Source organism: Parus major, chromosome 3, assembly GCF_001522545.3.
Source record: "Parus major isolate Abel chromosome 3, Parus_major1.1, whole genome shotgun sequence".
Lineage (NCBI taxonomy): Eukaryota > Metazoa > Chordata > Aves > Passeriformes > Paridae > Parus > Parus major.
Window position 1 is genome coordinate 86,738,195 of NC_031770.1, and position 12,799 is coordinate 86,750,993.

The window sequence follows — 12,799 nt, forward strand, 5'->3', positions numbered from 1 at the left end:
AGTGCCACATCTACACAAATTTTAAATACCTCCAGGGACGGTGACTCAACTACTTCCCTGGACAGCCTGTTCCAGTGCTTGATAACCCTTTCCATGTTTGTTTTTTTTTTTTTTTCCCTGAAATCCCATAAAAAACTGGGAGCAACTTGAGGCCAGTTCCTCATTTCCTGTCACATGTAATTTAGGAGAAGACACCCATTCCCACATTGTTAACTGTACTTTCAGGTAGTTGCAGGGAGTGTTAAGGTCCCCATGAGCCTTTATATCTCCAGGATAAACAACCAGCCCTCATGAGAGTTGTGCTCATGTCTCTTCACCAGCTTCATTACTCAAGTACTTTTCATTATGCTGTAATTTCTTTCACTTTCTTGCTGTTTTTGTTTTGTTTTGGGGTTTTTGTTATGTAAAAGTCCCAGTTAGCTTCTCAACTTCATGTTTTAGGTGGACTATTCATTATGAATTAAGGGTTTGTATTCTTAATAAGCACCATCCTGTTTGACTTAGAAAATTGAAGCCTCCTTATTCATGTATTATTGAGTACAATTTTGGCAGCTAATCCAGAATAGTGCTTATACTGGCTTTTTCCATACATATCAGTAAACAAATATTCTTTGTTCCTGTTCAGAGTATGCATGCTTAATGAAATACCAAAACAACAAGATGTTCTGGTGCAATTACCTCATGATTTCTCGATGTACAGAATGTTACAGACCTCTGCTGTATTTTCTTCAGCTGTATTATCTTTCAAATATGCAAATATTCTGTGAGTTAAAAAAGAGCAGGAACAATCCTTGAAATAATTTTAATTTTTAAAGTTACTTCTAATGTTCAGTGCATTAAAGCAGTGATATTTTCTAGCTCTTTATACACTTTCAGAATAATTTAATTTGAGATAAATAACTTATTTACATTTGTATTTTAAGTATTGTACTACTATACCCTTCCTTTTTAAATCATCTGTTTCAAAGAAACTGGTACAATTTTGTTCCCACTAAGTTAACCCTGATACTACACTTTTAAAAAATATAAACTTAAGTTTTCAGTCAAAGTTAAGAAAAAAGAAATACCTACACCCAGAATAGTATTGATTGAATATAAAAAAATATAAATTTTATGCTGCTGCATCAACTTAGAGTTTTACATTCTTCTGAGCATATGGGCAAAGTGAAATATTCAAACCTATAATTTAGTGAGATATATATAAAGTAAAAAGAATTTGAAATGTTGTCTATTTAGAAGACAGGTAAATCTGCTTTTTTGTATCTCAATATTTTCAGTAAAATATTTGAAGAAAAGTAATGCTGTTCATGCAAAAAGGTCCTCTCTGTCTCATTCTTTCTTTGATTCAAAACATTATTTTGAAACCACAGAGTTACAAACAAGTGGAATGAGTTTCAGCAAGCACTGTATACCAAAATTTTATGAAAAGAGGACCCTGGCATCGGTTATTATGTTTGCAAATGGTGAAAAATGTCAGGGAATTCCTGAAAAAGATGTGATTTGCAAGAATAACATTTAATGGCAATGTATTCTTTGGATAACTTCTATTCGTTGCTGCATTGAGGGAATTAATTTCCTTTTTAATTAAACTAAATGAAGTTATACATCACAGAATATGCTGATTTGAAAGGGACCCACAAAGACCATCTAGTCTAATTCCTGGCATTGCAGAGCCCCATCCCGAGAGTCACACCAGGTGCCTAAGAGCATTGTTCAAACCCTTCCTGAGCTCTGTCAGGCTTGGTGCTGTGACCACTTTCCTGGGGAGCCTGTCCCAAACATCCTCTGGGAGATGAACCTGTTCCTGATATCCAACCCAAACCTTCCCTGATACAACTTCAGGCCATTTCCGCAGGTCCTGTCACTGGTCACCAAACAGAAGAAACCAGTGCCTCCCCTTCCTGATCCCCTCAGATAGAAGTTGTAACTGCAATGAGGTCTCCCCTCAATCTCCTCCAGGCAGAAAAGATCAAGTGATCTCAGACACCCTTCATACGGCTTCCCCTCAAGGTCCTTCACCACCTTCATTGCCCTCCTTTGGCCACTCTCTAATAGTTTAATATATGTATGTGTTTTGATTTTGCATATATTAGCATTTTAATATTTTAATAATATTATATATTAATATTTTAATATTATCTCACATATTATCAACATAATATTATATATATTATACATATTATACAGATTATAACATGTATAATAGCAATAATATTAATAATATTCACATATTATATAATTCACATATTATTATTTCATATAATATTATTTCACACAGAACAGCTGTACCTCAGGCCAAAAAAATGAGATGACACTGTAGGTGAAAAAAGAAGAGTAGGTATCTTGCATGTAAGTCTTGACAAACCATATATTTATCTGCCTGAGATGGCTGATAGAAAATACCCTGTGGTGATCTACATCCAGTTCTCACAGTGATCTTGCAGTCTATTTCTTTCAGCCTGCAGGAAATACATTTCTCCACAGCATTCCTCATTTCTTAATTTAACCCATTAACAGAAAATTATCAAAATCATGTTTGATAAAAATCTACAAATCTGCTAATAAAGATTGTTTAGTCAGAGGTTATGTCCCTTCATGCTCTTGCTGCTCTGAATCTTCAATTTGCTCTCTATCTTGCCTATCCTATTTTTCTAATGCTTTCCCCTATTTAAATCTCTCTGATTCAGTTTATCCCTCCAGGATCCACCACTGTCTCCTTATATTCCTATCAGGTTTTCACTTCAAATTTGGGATTTGTTTTTTGTTTGTTTGTTTTTTCCTGTTGGTTTATCATATCCTTCAGAATCATTCCATTAGCTGCAATGGCTGCACAAATCCAGCCCTTCATCCAGTTCCTGCCAGGACCTGGGTAGAATTGCATGAGTAGAAGAACAGGCTACATCTTTAGTAGTGCAGACAAGGAGAGAGAAGAGAGGAGAGATAAGAGAAAAAAAAAAAAAGAGAGGGTCAGTGGCCTAATAATGACACAATTTCAATCTCACCAATAGGTAAAGAAAAATAATATGTCAGATTTGTATAAAATTTCAGTCGCAAATAATCTTTTTGTGTGGCTTATTAATGATTTGCTGATCTCATCAATATGCTGCTGAAATCCAAAGCATGAAGAGAAGCTCTAACTTTGCACCAGCATCATAAATTGTAATAGATTTAATAAATAGGGCTAGTGGGTACAGTGTTTGCAATACGTTAAAAGGTGTGAGCCTCCTGAAGTCCTGTAGGCAAGCACCTTCAATATCCAGAAATAGAACTTCATTAAAGTAATAAGAGGCAAACTCCAGGAAGGCCAGCAAAATGCAAATTGCAAAAGATTGCCCTTAATAAGATCAGGCTCTCCCAGGGAGTGGAAATGAGACAGAAAAAGTTATAGCTAAGATTAAATATTTTTACAGCCTTACAAGATTAGAATGAAAGTCTTTAAATTTCCTGCTATCAGAGAGAAAAGCCTTTTTTTTTCTCTCATATGAAATATGAGTTAACAGGTAAAGAGTGTTTAACCTCTACCATACCAAATACAGATAGAACCATAAAATCCAAAATCATAATTTCTTAAAGTATTACTTTCCTAAGCTCACAGTATAGTCAATTTATAGCACAAATGATTGATATTTTATTGCCTCATCCTAAATAATACTAGAATTAATTTTAGCTATGTATTAGGAAAATAGAGAAGGAGGAGAAGACAGGTCTTAACATTTGAATGAGAAGTATTAAGTTAGGATTTTATTGTATGAATACTATTCTCTTTCCTCTTATCTGTACAAATGTTTTATAATGAGAATCCCTTCTTAAAAATCCCTTAGTATGCTGAAAAATCTATTATTTTAACTATTTAACTATTTTAATTAACCCGTATTTTTCAGGAAAAGGAGAAACACTTTCCTAAAATCTGGAGCTCTTAAAATCATATTCTCAGACAAAGACATTCTAAAGCAGAGAGGAAAAACCTGAGACTGGAATAATTTTATAAAAATGGGGAGGGCTCGTAATGCCCTCAGTTTATCTTTTCTGTCTCCATTTTTACAGTTCCATTTTCTCTCTCTCTTCCTTCTAGGAAATTACATCTTTAAAATTGTGGCAACCCTTGTCAAATTAAAATGTATCTTGTTTATTTCTTGTCCAACAACCTCTTTATTAATTTTTTAAGTGACGTAGAGTTTTAAGAAAAAATCTCAAAAGTAAACTCTCATTGATTTTTCAGTTAAATAATTTGGATTTCAAAGGAGTGCTTGTACTTGACTTTTGGTGACTTATTTCTAAACCGTTCTGCAGCAAGTGAAGTAGACTGTTGGACACAGTTTGTGCTTTTCCCAGAAAACATTGATTCTTATAATAAACTATTCTGAGATCTTAAGTATTACAGAAATTCTCTTGCAATCAGAAGCTGCTACAAATTTTTCATTGTGGATGCAGATATCACTAGATGACCCTGATAAACAGACTGATCCAAGTTTCTAGTGCATGAACCAACGTCATTTATACATTAACAAGTAGTTGCATACTCTTTGTTTTGGTAATGGAAATCTGTGAGTGAAGAAAAGGTGAAAAGAGCAATTAAATTTAATTTGCAATACAGAGGACATGCATCAAACACAAATGTCGGAAACACTGCATTTTTTTTTCTTTGCTCTTGGAGTAAATTCTAGAAAACTGGGCTGTGTTCTGTGCCTCAGAATTTAGGGACACTGGAATTCTGCTTTGGGAAACTCAGCCTGTCTGGTTCCAGGCACCCACTGTCCTTCCAGGAGCTATGACTCTGGGCTCAGAATGACACAACCCTTAACAGAAAAGATGCTGAAATTTCTCACAAAGACATGCACATTACCTGGGCATTAGGAACTGTCTAGATGTATGAGGTAAATACATGGGAAAGTTTCAACTATATTTTAAATGTTTGTACATATTGTTCTAATTAAAAAAATAAAGAATGACAGCATATCTGAAAAGGAGCACAGCAAACCCACAAGAGTTGCAAATTTCAGGTGAGTATGGATCCATGTTCTCATTCTTCCAAATGACTTTACTGTAATGATCTTTATTATAAAGAAATGTTATATAAAGTCGGGATGAGTAGAAGTTCAAAAGAGAAGACTTGACATCAAATAATATTTTGAATGTCTGGGTGTCTCTAAGGATATTTAGTTTGAAGTATTTTTGGAGCAGCCTTTTCTTTAACTTTCCCCTACTTTTGAGCTGGAGGTTGGTAAAAATGGCACTTTGTGGTGATTGAAGTGTACTGATGTGATAATGGTTGTATGCTTAAGATATGAGTTTGAATGAACTGTTATGCTGAGGCAGGAGATAGCTTTGTTTTATGGAAAACAGCAGTTGTTCTTCTGCATTTTCTTACTTTATTAAAAAAGTTACCTGCTGTAACTGGTAACTGTTCCCAGGTTTGAAATTCAAAAGCAAGACTTTGTTTCTGTCTGTCAGTACTTAGACTATTCCTTTGGAATATCACAGCTAATTCCCACAGCTCTCCTGTTACCTGAGATCCAGGGGCAAACTGAAAGCTTTGGACAAGCTTTTAGGGGGGTCAAGTTCCTGTCAGTACGTTGGTTTAACAGGAATGTGTTCATGAACTTTCACTGGTTATTGAACAATTGAGCTAAATGTCAAACCAGATACGCTGATCAAAGGCTGATACTCAAAAGTCTGTCACTAGCTGCATTAGTTATTTGGTTTATTTTGCACAAACAACTTAAGGCTGTTGTTTTTCATTAGTTTTCCTGTACTGTTCAGCACCTGTCATGTTGCAGATGACTTGATTGGCACATTTCCTAGTAAGCTCTCTAGGAGAGGAACAAAAGAAAGGTATAAACAGAATAAATGGCAGAGGTCAGAAAGTAGAGACAAAAAAAGACTTATCACAAATTATTAATTATGTAAGAGGTCTCAGACTGACTTTGCTTTGTCATAAAATTATTGTTGGATTGGGCCAGTCAAATCTTATTTTTTTCCATTAAATCTTTCATAAGATGAATTCCCTTCATCTTTCCTAAGTAAATCTCTCCTTATTCACATCAACATCAACTTTTAAAACACTTTGACTGTAACGTTTGCTTATATTAATGATTGTGCTTAAATACCTCTTACGGTCTTCTAATGTTCATATTTCTTGTAGCATCTCATAAAATACCATTTTGAATTTACTAAAAGGTATAATAAATTCACAGATGTTTGGATTTGTTACTTAGTATTTTTTCTCTTTTCTGCAAACATAATGCATACCTAAAGTTTAAAACTGTCCACGCTCAAACTGAGTAAGTGTCAATGCTAGTAAAAGCCATATTGCATGTTTGCAAAAAAAAGATAATTTTCTTTGTGGTTACCGATTACAGTACATTTCATTTAGAGTTATATAGCATGTATAGATACCAGCCATATTTTAAGCAAGAGCTTGCACTGAATAAAAATCTAAACTTCTCTTTACTACTGGTGTGCTACTCAAATATGATGAAAATCTTACTTTTTTGCATATAGTTATTAAATGTTTTTAATATACACAGAATTATTACAATGTAAAGAAAAAAATTATTACAACTTACCAAACTTTACTTGTACCAGTTGTGTTAAATGTGCTTTCTTGTTAATTTAACTTATTCATTATTTTACATGTTAGAGAGCTAAGCAAATTCAAAAATGTTCTTTGTTTCTCCTGTAAGCCTTCCTTAAAATTTGAGATAAAGAAACCTGGTTAATCCTTTATATCAGATGGTATATAATTTATAATAACTTAGGATACAAAAGAATATCAGTCATTTGGAAGAACAAATAAATATACTGGTCAGCATTTTTTAAGATATAACTGCATAGGAAAAGGTATATAAATAAAAATAGAGAATTTGTAAGTCTTTAAAAATACCTAGCATTACCTAATGCTACCTAAACTTTAGTAGATAGCTGGAACTTAATATAAAGTTATTTACCCTAGTACTTCACTTTTTTAGGTGCTCAACACAAAACACATAGGCTTTGTAACTTATGTAGCTAGAGTAAAATAGAAAAAATATTTATTTTCAATAAAGTAATACATAAGCATACATCAGTTAGTGATTCTAATAATAGGATTCAGTAACTAATTGTGGTGATTTTTAAATAGTAGTCTTATCAGAAACAATCATATGTAGTACTGTTTAGAAATTAGATTTTTAATTGTAATTTTTCATCACTTCTGAATTCATGTTACACACTTTTTTCACCTTATTCTTTTATGTCATTTCTTATAATTGTTCTTCCAATTAACATCAGTATTAATAACTATATAGCAAACCTCATGACGCTCAGCCCCAGAGGTGTTTCTTTGCTATGAGTTAAGCAATCTGATTATTACAGTATTATTAACTAATAGAGCAAGCCATGTATGTCTTCTAGAGTAGCAAAAAACAGAGATAATTGCAGTTTTTCTTTGTGTCAGAAGTCAAATTTCCTTAATTTGTGGAACAGCATGGTTAATACATTCACTCTTCCTACAACATGTGAAGAATTGGTAAATAATTCATTATCAGGAGACAGAAAAGTAGTGTATTTGCTGGGACTTCACTCTGCATAGGTCTTGTTTTAGCTCAGACTCCTATAGTTAAAATAAAACTCAGTGCTAAACCAAATTAATACAAACAGAGATCCTGGTTTTGTTTTTATCTGCTTTATTTTGTTTTGTTTTTAAACAAGTTTGCTGATTTAGGATATAAATGCAAACAGACTTGCACAATGAAAACAATGTCATAATGATAAACGGTATTGTAATTTTGTCACTCAATATGTATGATTATGTAAATGGTTAAATCAATAACTTAAAAGTAAAGCCCTAAAGTAGCAACTCAGAAAAAACCCCTTAAATTAACAAAAAAGGCTGCATAAATAATGTTAGTGTCTCAATATGGTTTAGAGCAATTACAAATATGATTTCACAGATGCTTACATTTTTATGTTCACATTTATTTCACAAGGTTAAATGAACTTCTGTTAGCAGTAACAAAATGAAGTTGCGTGAAGGTTTTCTGTAGGAAAAAAAGCCCTGATTCCTACAGACATGAGTTTTGTGGTGAGTTTTCTATAGAGGCTGGGGTATGTCTCCTACTATGTGCCAATGATAAGGAGTCTTACAATAGTTTCATCTTGTTTGGCTTTAATGGAAAAAGAGTCGCACCTCAAGAAACAGCCTGGCAGAAGAACTTGGAACACACAGAATAAAGGAATGTTTCTATGTTTCCTTTTGTATTTTTCTGTTTCCAGATGAGGTATTTTCTGTGGATTAAAAACTTTAAAATCCCTTCAAAAATGTTCTGACTCCATGGGTATCTTTAAAAACTAAATCAATTCCATTTTTTTCTATAGACATGGAAAACATATCTGGAGTATATAGCTATATGATAAAAATTCTGCTCAACCTATATGTACAGGACAGGCTTGAAGATTTGCTTGTTCATAATTCAGATCTTTGGTGTGCGTGATGAACATTTTTCATTGCAATTTCTGTTTACCAGATGTTCAGTTGCCATTTCCTAGTGAAGTAACATTGACTAGGGCTTAAGGAAATGATTAATTCTTCATTTACAGTGCTGGGGAAGGGAAAATATGCAAATGCTCTTAAATGACACTTCCTTACAACACACACAGTTAATTGGATAAAGACATGCTCACGTGCATAGTGGTTCTGGGTATGTGTGCAAGTGATCAGAAATTTTTACCCTAGGTGGTAAAATCCACTCTTCTTAAGCATACTGTGCTACATATTGTACAATGGAGAGCTATGTACAAGGAATTGTACATAGCTATGTATAAGGAATAGTATTATTTATGCATTTATTGTGTTCTTTAGAGGACAAACAAAAGACAGTTTGTAGGAGCTTAAAGGTACCATTTATTTTGACCTGTTTCCAATGGATAGTAATACATAGAGGAAATAAAGGAGAACTACATATAAATAGGTATCAAATTCTATTCCATCAGTTTCTTGCTTGAACCACTGCATGCTTTCTACTATCCAGCTTCTTGTTACTTTATGTTGTTGGTGTATACTATGCCTCTCCCAGCTCTCTCAGACTTTTCTCATCTGAGAGATGTGTTCTTCTCTTAATAATGTTCCTCTTTCCAATAGCTCCATATCTCTCTAGTACTGGGCAGCCCACAACTGACACAGCACTTAAGGTGTGGCTTCCCCAGGGCTGAGTAGAGGGGAAGGATCACCTCCCTCAAGCTGCTGACAGCATTCCTCCTAATGCAGCCTGGGAGGCTCTTGGCATTCTTGGCCACAAGGGCCAAGGACATTGCCTTGGACATCTTGTCCAACTTGGTGTCCACCAGGACTCCCAGGTCCTTCTCTGAAAAGGCTTGTATTTATCAAAACCCTTTTTATCTGCTTACATATAGTTTATTATAACATTGCACTTTCAGCGACTGTAAAACTACACAGATGAAATAATGTGTAAGAATTTTTAGTTTTTTCTAAAAAATATGTATATCATATGCATAATATACATAAATGTGAGCAACATTTTGTGCTTGATGTGACAATCCTCATGTAATGAAAAAACTGCAAAGAACAGAATTTCAGCATTTGATTGACAGATAATTTTAGTGAGACTAGAAAAATACTGCTGCTTTCTAAATAAAACTATTGGCAAGCCTCCTTTCACTTCTCATTTTGTAATCCATTTCTTGAAGAGTTTTTTAGAAACAAGTTGTTATCTCACATTTCTAGTATATATGAAAACCTAACCTGACATTAGAACAGTTTTTAAGAGCTGTCTGATTGTTATTCATGGGTATGGATTAATAGTGGCCATTTTTTCCTATTTGCACTGATAAATATGCAGAGAACTGAGATATTTGGGTGTGGCTATTATCACAGATCACAGAATATTCTGAGTTGAAAGGGTCATACAAGGATAATCGAGTCCAATTCCAAAGCAAATAGCCCATATGGGAATTAAATGTTGGTGTTATTAGCACCATGCTGTAAACAACTGAGCTCATCTTGGGGTCAATATGTAATAGGAAACACCAACATGTGTATTAGTAATGTAATTTGTCTCAAACATATTTTCTTTTTTCATTCTTTGGCACAATTCACAGCAAATTATTTTATTTCCAAGTTCATCTCTCGGTATTACATTTTAAAAGAACAAAATATTTTAACAAAATCTTTCTGTCTCCTATTATAAAGTTATTAATATTGGAAAAAACTCTAAGATCGTCAAGTCCAAGTCTAAGATCATCAAGTCAATGTAGTTCCTCCATGTTCAACACCAAATCATGTACCCAAGTGTCACATCCAAATGTTTATTGAACACTTTCAAGGACAGTAACTTCCCAAAGCACCCTGTTCCAAAGCTTGACTATTCTTTCAGTGAGTAAATTTTTCCTAATATCCAACCTAAACCTCCCCGGTACAACTTAAGACCATTTATTCCTGTTTTGTCATTTCTTACCTGGGAGAAGAGACTGTCGCACATCTTGCTTCTACCTCCTTTCACGTAGTAGCAGACATGCAGGTCTCCCCTGAGCCACCTTTCCTGCAGACAAAACCACCCCTGCTGCTTCATCCACTCCCTCTAGGACTCATTTTCCAGACCCTTCACCAGCTCTGTTGCCCTTCTCTGGATTCAGTCTATCACCTCAATACCCTTCATGCAGTGAGGGGTCCAGAGATGGACACAGCACTCCAGGCAGGCAATCCCTGCCCTGCTCCTGCTGGCCACACTACTGCTGACACAGGCCTTCTTGGCCCGGCCTTGCCATTGGCCTTCTTGGCCACCTGGGCACACACTGACTCGTGTTCAGCTGCTGACAACAAAACCTGCCAGGTCCTGTTCCATCGGGCAGCTTTCGAGCCCCTCTGACCCCACCCTGTGGCACTGCCTGGGGTTTTTGGGCCCAAGGGCAGGAACCAGCACCTGTCCTTGTTGAGCTCCACTCAAGCTGTCTTGGCCCATTGATCCAACCTGCCAGATGCCTCTGGAGAGCCTTCCTACTCTTCATCAGACCAACATTCCCACCCAGGCAGATTTCATCTGCCCACCTTCCATGACCTATCTTAACTCAGACAGATATCCTTCAGTTTGCCACAGAAATAATGTGTGTGTCCCCAGCAAGCATAGCAACGATGTTCATCAGCATGAGCACAAAACAAGCAGAATGCAGCTGGGAAAACACAAAACACAAATACACTATGTACAAGATGATTGATGCAAAAGTTGATTTTACCAGATATAATAGAATATACATGTAAATAATTTCATTTGAAGTACTTGAATCAGTGGAGCTGTTCCACATTCCAAGACAATCATACTGAGTGTGACTTTAAATAGTTAACGTCCTTTCTTTTTCATTATCTTTGCTCAATAAAATATTTCAGGCTTTTAATTTGTCAGGAGAGTGTAAGAGTATCATTACAGAAAGGTCTGGGTCAACTGCTCAATCTGGACTCCCTTCAGAGTTCTGACTCTTAATTTATTATATTTTTAAAGCGTATTAGAAAATTAAATAATTTTCCTTTGCTGTTTATATGAAGATCATAGCCCATATATCTTTGAAACATAAATGTCTTTTTCCAGATCTCAATAACAAAAAACCTGAAATGCAACAAATTTATTTTCAGTCTCTAAACACCTGTAGATGCCACAATGCTCTTACATTACACATTTCACCATCTTGCCGTGGCAATTTATTTATGCACTCAGGTTTTAAAAAATTCCTTAAGTTGTTTTTCTGCCTGCTAATTTCTTCTAACTATTAGTAATAATACTTTTTTAATTGCATTAAAATACCAAGAATAACAGATTGTTTATTTATTTAATGTATTACAGAGATACCAGTGTGATTGCTTGCCAGGATGGGAAGGAAAATTTTGTGAAAAGGAATCAAATGAATGTAATTCAGAGCCTTGTAGAAATAATGGCACCTGCATGGACCTTTTCAATAGTTATCGGTAAGTGTTGCACATTGTCACAATATGGTCATCTTCCAGGATGACTGTGCTACTGCATCCAGACATTATTTTGTTTCCCAGATTGGGAAGGAAATGTTATTACACAAATGAGCAAACGACTTGTGTCATGGATACAGTGCTTCACTGTACTTTCATGTGAAACCAGCAGATATGATTAACAGTATATGTAAAATTAAAAAAATAAAAAGAAAATAAAAAAATATTATTTAAAAAAAAAAACATTTAGCAAGTAACCTAGTTTGGAACTGTGCTTTTTTAAAGAAAATATAATTTCTGTTTCTGTCATATTTGCCCTATAAACACAAGAGAAGAGTAAAAGTGGAAAAAGAGTGGTAGTGGGAAGTTGGATGAGGAGACCGAATCATTGCTGCCACCTTGTGGTTTAAAATACCAACAAAATAGTAATTTTAAAAAAATTTGTATCTCCTCAGACAGTGCATGAGGATTTGATACTAACCATATTATTTTGAACTTAAACCCCAATCTTTATTTCATGCATGCATTTATGGTTTAAATTATTTTATTTCAGTAGCATGAGGATTAGGATTCCATAAACAATCTAGTAACCAGTTTCTGTTCCATGAAGACAGGGTTTGTCTATATTATGATGTTGATACTAGAAGAGTCCTGTAAATTCCTAATGGACACCGATGTGGCTGCATGTATGGCTCAGTGTAATAACTGTACATGGTACATAGTCTAGTTGTTGCACAGTGATACAGACAATAATCAGAGGACACTATCTACAGCTGACAATGGACAAATGATTCCCCAAACAGCCAAACATAACTAAGTTAAATAACATAGTATATATAATATTTTTTGAAA

The 12,799-nt window shown here is 34.7% G+C and overlaps 1 protein-coding gene across 1 annotated transcript in view; it reads left to right on the forward strand.

Annotated features, from left to right (window-relative positions):
* Positions 1-12,799, forward strand: part of EYS (eyes shut homolog) — a 706,806-nt gene that overhangs the window by 243,069 nt on the left and 450,938 nt on the right. Inside the window, exon 20 of the mRNA XM_015621104.2 lies at positions 11,829-11,950. Coding sequence (XP_015476590.1) covers positions 11,829-11,950 — 122 coding nt within the window. The remainder of the gene's footprint in view (positions 1-11,828; positions 11,951-12,799) is intronic.